This window comes from Neomonachus schauinslandi, chromosome 14 (genome assembly GCF_002201575.2).
Source record: "Neomonachus schauinslandi chromosome 14, ASM220157v2, whole genome shotgun sequence".
Taxonomy (NCBI): Eukaryota; Metazoa; Chordata; class Mammalia; order Carnivora; family Phocidae; genus Neomonachus; species Neomonachus schauinslandi.
Window position 1 is genome coordinate 27,668,092 of NC_058416.1, and position 7,264 is coordinate 27,675,355.

Below are 7,264 nucleotides of genomic sequence, written 5' to 3' on the forward strand. Positions count from 1 at the left end.
TGTGCTGCAGGTGTGTGCAGTAGGTGTGTGCTGCAGGGGTGTGCAGCAGGTGTGTGCTGCAGGAATGTGCTGGAGGGGTGTGCAGCAGGTCTGTGCTGCAGGAGTATGCTGCAGGGGTGTGCTGCAGGGGTGTGCTGCAGGGGTGTGCTGGAGGGGTGTGCAGCAGGTCTGTGCTGCAGGGATGTGCAGCAGGTGTGTGCTGCAGCGGTGTGCTGCAGGGGTGTGCTGCATGAATGTGCTGCAGGGGTGTGCAGTAGGTGTGTGCTGCAGGGGTGTGCTGCAGGGGTGTGCAGCAGGTGTGTGCTGCAGGGGTGTGTTGCAGGGGTGTGCAGCAGGGGTGTGCTGCAGGGGTGTGCAGCAGGGGTGTGCTGCAGGGGTGTGATGCACCAGTGGCGTGGGGTACAAATTGGGTTGTGTGAGTTCTGCCTCGTATGAAACCACACTTTGGGCTTATGCTGAGCTTGCCATCAAGTAAAACCACACGTTCTTTTTTCACACAATGTGCTTGTAAGCCAAATCTTGTTTCTTCTGGACAAGTGGAATTATGCTTTTGAACCCAAGTGAGGACATGGCATTTATCTCTAGTTATGAGCTTGTTTGTTCAGTTGTTAATAAAGGTCCTGGTTTCACATTTGAGAAACCCTTTCTGAAGGTTTTGCTGGTTTACTCTGTACTCCCAGGTGCAGAAATTGTTTCCCCACTCCTGAGGCTCAGCCTCTGCCTCAGTTTCCCTACACTTCGCACCCTCTGTAACCTCAGCCTCCTCTGACCTTCTGCATCTTGCAGGCATCATGGAACCAGGTACCGATTACTCCGGGTAGTTTTTGCTATTGTGCACTCATCGATTGGCAAACATTTATCAGACACATTCCCACTCTAAGCCAGGCACTTGGATACAAGCCAGGGTTACAAAGATCAATAGGATACCTTATCAGCCTGCTGGAGCTCACCACTCAGAAAGGGAGACAGATCTGTGAACACATAATTACACTGCAGGCTGCCAGGTCCTCTAATGAGGGACACCAACAATGTTTCCTTTGTCTGAACAAGATTCCTGGCCCATTTCACTCACCAACTCCCTCCCAGTCACCCCAGGCCTCTGCCGAGCTGTCCTACAGAGGGAAGCCTTCCCTGAACCCCAAGCCTGGGTCTGGCATCCTTACCCTGTGCCCCAGGGCCGGCAGAGGTTCTTCCTCCATATGGGCATGGCCTATTCAACTGTGTGTCTTGCCCAGGCACCCAGAAGCTCAGGAGGGCAGGGACCAGGGATATGTGGTCGTATTTGTGTTGTTACTGCCTCGCGAGGGACTTGCCATGTAGTAATTGATGTTGAATTGCTGTAACAGGGCAGAAGGGAGGGTGACCAGGCTGGCAGGGGAGGGTGGTGTGGGCTGGGGGAAGAGGTGTGCAAATATTAGGCAGGGAATCCTTGGACGCCCCGGGAGAGAGGACGTGTTGTTTCGGCGGAGCCTCAAGAAAGGAATGGGATTTGCTAAGCCTTGCTGTAGACTGAAGGCGTCCTAAGCAAAGGCAGCAGCTGGGCAAAACCACAGAGGCAAGGACATCAGTGAAGGGGTTGCAGGGCATGCCCAGATCATGGGCCCAGAGTACGCAGTGCTTTGGGTGCTCACTGGGAGACGGTCCTCATGTCATTTCATGTGCACGACAGCCCCAAGAGGGACTGGCAATAGCCCCTTTTGGAGAAGGGAGGGCTGAGGCTCAGAGAGGCCACGTGACTGTTGCAAGGTCATCTGACCAACCAGAAGCAGGGCTGAGGCTTCCCCGCTCCATGGTTCCTGTTCCTACTTTGTCCCCTGGGCTGTGTTGCCCCTGGACGACAGCCTAGTTTGGAAACATCCCCGCCCTCCCGCCCCTCCCTCGCCCTGGAGGCTTTCAGAGCCGAGAGGGCACACAGGGGCCCTTTCAGCCAGTGTTAAGATCTTGGCTCCTGTTAGGGGGAGATTTGTGTTTCCTGTTTACCTGCTGGATGGTGTTTCAAGAGGCAAGGGCCTGGACTCCCTCTTACATGGAGACTTTGGATGCATCCACCCAGGAACTCAAGGTGAGAGTGGGAAGTCCTAGCAGGGATTGCCCGGGGAGCAAACACATGTGCTTTGGCAGGAACCCAAGGTCCCAGCATCTTGTGACATGTGCCGTTTCCTCCAGCAGCTCTTGCACGTCTTTAGCACAAGGGAGGGAATCCTCCAGAACTGAAACCCTGGCCCCTTGTTGTAGTCTCTGATCTCCCTGCCTCAGGACTCTTAACCTCCAGGTCAACAGGAGACCCAGACTCTTCTCGCTGTCCAAAACACCGGCCCTCAATGCTGGGCCACAGGGTGTACTGGTACACCTTCCAGCTTTGGCACAGATGGACCTGGGGGACAATCTCCCTTGTGGTCATTCTTTCCTTGCCTTTTATGAGCACCCGGTCTGAGCCTGGCACTGTTCTAGGCTCTTTCACTTCCTGGGGGCTCTTTGGGCAGGTTACTTAATGTCCCAGGTCTCGAGCTCCTCTGCTGCCAAATGAGGCACCTAATACCTTCCTCGTGGGCTTGAGCGTTGAATGAAGTCACACGGGTAGCTTGCCCCGCACATGCTCGATGCACGTTAGACCCTGCTCTCACCAGCCCGGCAAAGGGAGTGTGACTGTGAGGGAGCAGGGTGGGGGCGCTGACCAGTGCTGCGGAAGTGCTCTGGGCATACATCTGGAGGTGATGCAGCAGGAGTGAAGACGTGGTACCCTGACGTTGCACCTTTTCTAGCTCACGTTGGCATCTTAGATAATGTGCGCAGTCACAGCTGACCGTGGTCTGGGGCCAGTGTCGGCCACAGGGTGCTCTCTCCAGAGTGCCCATTTAGCTCGTCTCTGTCCGTGCTACCCCCGGCCTTCTCAGGGCCCTCCTCCCCAACAGTCCTCCTCCGCCCCAGCTAGGACTTCTCAGCCCAAGCTACCGGCCACAGTAGCCGCCGGGAGCAGAAGCAGCATCCTGGCTCATGACACTATCCCATTTCCTTCCGGACCCATGACCAGCCCATCTCCTCCCCGGCCTTTCCCTGCACCCCCACCAGCTAGGGCGACTGCTGTGATTTGTCTTGCCTTTTGGTTTGTCTGTCAGCAGTGGTTCCGAGCTAGTAAATTCCTCTGAGCACCAAGCTGTGCTCCGGGCTCACGACCAGGGCACGTAGGTGGTGTAAAAGGTGGGGCTTGCCCTCGGGAGACTCCAGAAGTTCAGTCCAGGCTGTGACACCCCAGAAAAGTCCCCTGACTTCCATAGGCCTCCTTAAAATTGGGACAAGGGTCCTTGCTTTGTAGAGCTGTGGTGAGGAGTGAACGAGCTGCTTGTCCAGGCCTGACACTGAAGTCTTTGAGGATGACTGTGATCCCTCCACCCGCTTATCAGAGGCTTGTGGACCAACTGCAGTCTTGTCCAAGGTCACCCAAGCGGCCAGAGCTCCCAGACCATTGTTCTTCCCACCTGCACGTTCCCCGGCATCTCCAGCTTTCTAGAAGCAGATTTGTGGGGAGCCCAGAGGGGAAAGACAAGGGAGAGTGTGCGTGAGCCCCTGGGAGATTCGGGGCTGCCCCAGGGCACTGGGTGCTGGGCGTGGGTGGCGTCAGTATGAAGGAGAAGGGCACAGGAGGTAGAAGGGGGTTTCCTGGGCAAATTCCTCCCACTTTGCTTTTGCCAAGGGCCTGCCCTGGCCCTCTGCTCAGAGATGTGGTTGGGGACGAGCCTGGGACTGCGGCACCCTGCTCAGGAAGCCCCGGGGCTCCTGCACTGCAGCCAAACCCAGCCTGGTCCTCCTGTCCAGGCCCGCTGCCTCATGGAGGGGCTCATAGGCGAACGTCTCCAGAGGGGTTTCAGAAAGCGGGGTCCCCTCACCCTAGTTCACGGGCCTCTCGGCTGTAGCCATGAAGCAGTGCCTCAGCCTCCCTGGGGAAATCTCCTCTCGAGCCACAGCTGGAGTGCTTGTAAGGTTTGGGTTTTGTTCTTGGACACGTGACTGCTCAGGCTTCCTCTAAGTCTTTTTGTCTTTGACTGATTCATAGCAGCTGACCCTCAACAGGAGAAAAAGAAACCCAAACCACCTCCCCCCCCAACCTCGCCTCTCTCGAGGTTACGTGGCTTCAGCAAGATTTCCCTGCCGTTTATGGCACGATCAGTGAGCACCAGGACTGAGCTGGCGGGCTTTTAACCAGGGTCTAATTATCCTTCACAACACCCCACGAGGTGCCGGGTCCCCACTTTACCGATGTTCTGAGAAGTTAGGCAACCTGCCCAGGGCCACACAGCTGGTAAATAGCAGAGCCAGGATTCACAGTTGTGTGTGACGTCAACACTCACGTCTGAACCGCTCTCTTATCAGCCTCCGGTCTGGGTGGGGTCACCTCCTCCAGCCCCCACCCGCTTCGCCCCCACCACTGGGCTGGGTGGTGGGACGGGGGGCAGCACGGGGTGGGGGCCGGTGGGGGCCCAGTCGAGAGCCACACATCCACCCACACCACTCACTGGGCCCCTCCGCGCCTCATCCGTGAAAAGGGAATAGAGTAGTTCCTTTTTCAGACAGCTTCGAGGCTTCCGTGGGTTCTAATTAAAGGGCCCAGCACTTGTAAGAGCTATCTGTAGGTGGTTGCTAGAATTATCCAAACCAGACCTGAACTGGACGCTGCCTCTGTTGAATGTTCAAGAGGAAGGAAGAGGAGCTAAGGGTGGGAGTTGATAGTCCAGTCATGGAGACAGGACCCCAGACAAGGGCTATTGACTAACTCAGAACACCATGATGTCACCGTGCGGCGCGTGACGGCCCGTGGCCCTGCCCGTGGAGGCACCGATTCCGAGTCTAGGGGCAGAGTCTCAGGAGGGACCAGGGCTCAGAGGATGGCCTTTGTCAGTTATCCCGATTGCCTTCAACTACCTCGTGTATCAGACTGACCCAAGAGAGGGCGCCTGGGTGGTGCGGTCAGTTAGGCGTCCTACTTTTGGTTTCGGCTCAGATCTGATCTCAGGGTCATGAGATTGAGTGCACTCAGCACAGAGGCTGCTTGAGTTTCTCTGTCCCCACCCCCCCTAAAATAAATAAATAAATCTTAAAAAAAAAAAAAAAGACCTGAGAAGATGGTAGAACATGAGGACTCCTGAGCCCTGCCGCTTGATAGAACCAAAGGATCTGCCTTTAGATGAATGCCCCTCTCCCCACCAAAATTCTCATGCAGATGGTCCGTAACCAAAACACCATTCCCAGCAACCCGAAGTCACTGAGCTGAGTGACCAATGATGTTGTTACTTAAGCTGCTGCAAAGAGTTCCCATTCACCCCTTGGGAGTCCCGCTGGGTGCTCAGGGTGCCCTCTCTTACTTGCCCCATTCCCCGTGGGAAATCAAGCCCGCCCTTACCCCAAACAACCATGCGCCTCCTCCCTTCCCCTCTGGGCTGTGCCCATCAAGACATAAGGCACTCGGATGACGGCAACATCCGAAGTCCCTCAGAGCCTGGACTGTCCTCTCCGGAGCTTGCCCATTATCTTCCTTGGATCCTCACAGCAGTGGGTGAGCAGGTGGCCTTTCTACAGGTGGGGCCACTGAGGCCCAGAGAAGTCAGAGGATTGCCCAAAGTCCCCGGAAACCCAAGGCAAAACCCGGGCTTGAACTTCTGACTTCTGTCACTGCGGCTTCCCTCTTTCCTACTCCGCAGGCCTGGAGGCTCTGGGTGAACCCGGTTGCCCCTGGCGCCAGGCGAGAAGACCGTACCTGAGGTCGTGTGAGCATCTATTCTGTTCTGAGCATGGGCCAGAGAGGATAGTGGGAGACTCACCCATCGGGAGGAGGCCCACTAGGCAGGCCAGGAGTCCGACGGACCATTCCATGTTGTGAGTGTCCGGAGACCCCAGGCTGGCCCCGCGCTCGGCTAGGCCATCAGGGAGAGGCCTCTCTGGTGAGGCTGTGGGTGAAGGCAGGTGAGGGGATGGGCGGTGTGCCCGGGTCTGTGCCCCGACTGGGCTTCAGGCATGGGAGGAACTGGCGAGAGGCAGTCAGGTGGCCTGGGTATGATTCGATGAGGCCCGTGGGGTTTAGTCATGTGGAAAACCAACCGGGTAACCACTGGGATGACTTTCCAGGACAAGAAACAGAGAAGTACACGAGGAAGATGAGGGACCTTTTCCCATGGCTGCTGGTCCCTTTGGAAAACCTGCTGTTCTTATGCTGCCTGCCTTCCCTTCCTCCTCCCCTCCCTCCCCCACCTTTCTCCCTCCCTCCTTCTTTCTTCCCTTCCTTCCCCTCTTTTCCCTCCTGCATTTTTAGTGTGCCAATATAGGTTTTTGTTTTTTTTGGGTTTTTTTGGGGTTTTTTTTAGAGGGAGAGAGTGTGCACCAGAGGGGGGCGGGCAGAGGCGGGGCTCACGGTGGGGCTCCATCTCACAACCCTGAGACCTGAGCCAAAATCAAAATCAGAGCCACCCAGGTGCCCCCAGCATGGGTTTTCATTTTGATGAAGCTGTCTCACTGTGGCATACAGATTTTGAAGTGGTGATTATTCATGGAAGGATAATTATCTCCAAAACGTAGTCATCATTGACAATGGTTACATTACCAAGTGGCATAAAAGGGAAATAGTAAAATTAGTAAGCAAATCAATCCAGGCAAACATGTCAACATGCTCAGAACATCAAAATGCCAGATAAAAATATCTACTACAGGGGCAGAAGCTTCGTAGCTGTTGCAAGGAGGTCATCAGAAAGTTGGACAGAAAAGTGGCCAGGAAGGGGGGCTGGCAAAGATGAGCCAATCCGTGGCTAAAGGGAAATATTTTAGGGATAAAGGCTAATCTGTTAGAGAGAAAGACAGAGACAGAGAGAGAGCTCAGCTCTCAAACACAATAGATAAAAAAAATAGAAGGTGATTTCTCTCCCATATGTCAGTCCCAAGGTGAGCTGTTTATCTTGGCAGGTGGCTTGCTTCTCCTGGTCATTCTGGGATCCAGGTTCCTCCATACTGTTACACCCTCACCCCCTTCCCCTGTGGCACTATTAATGCCTTTTAAGGCCAAAGGTGGGAATCAGGCTTGATCAAGGGGAAAGACAGAAACTTTAAGTCAGTTGGCTTGTGTTTTTGGTTATCCATGATCCCAAAGTTGTATACATCACATCCACTCTCATCCCAGTGGCCCAAACTTAGTCATAGAACCACACCCACTGCAAGGGAGCCCTGGAAGTGAGGTCACTAGCAAGGCGGTCTTGTGGCCAAGTTACAATTTACGACCATGGAA

At 55.1% G+C, this 7,264-nt stretch overlaps 1 protein-coding gene across 1 annotated transcript in view; it reads right to left on the bottom strand.

Annotated features, from left to right (window-relative positions):
• The window catches only part of SIGLEC15 (sialic acid binding Ig like lectin 15), a 12,419-nt gene extending 6,554 nt beyond the window's left edge, over positions 1–5,865 (bottom strand). Inside the window, exon 1 of the mRNA XM_021686329.1 lies at positions 5,814–5,865. Coding sequence (XP_021542004.1) covers positions 5,814–5,865 — 52 coding nt within the window. The remainder of the gene's footprint in view (positions 1–5,813) is intronic.
• Positions 5,866–7,264: the final 1,399 nt, after the last annotated feature.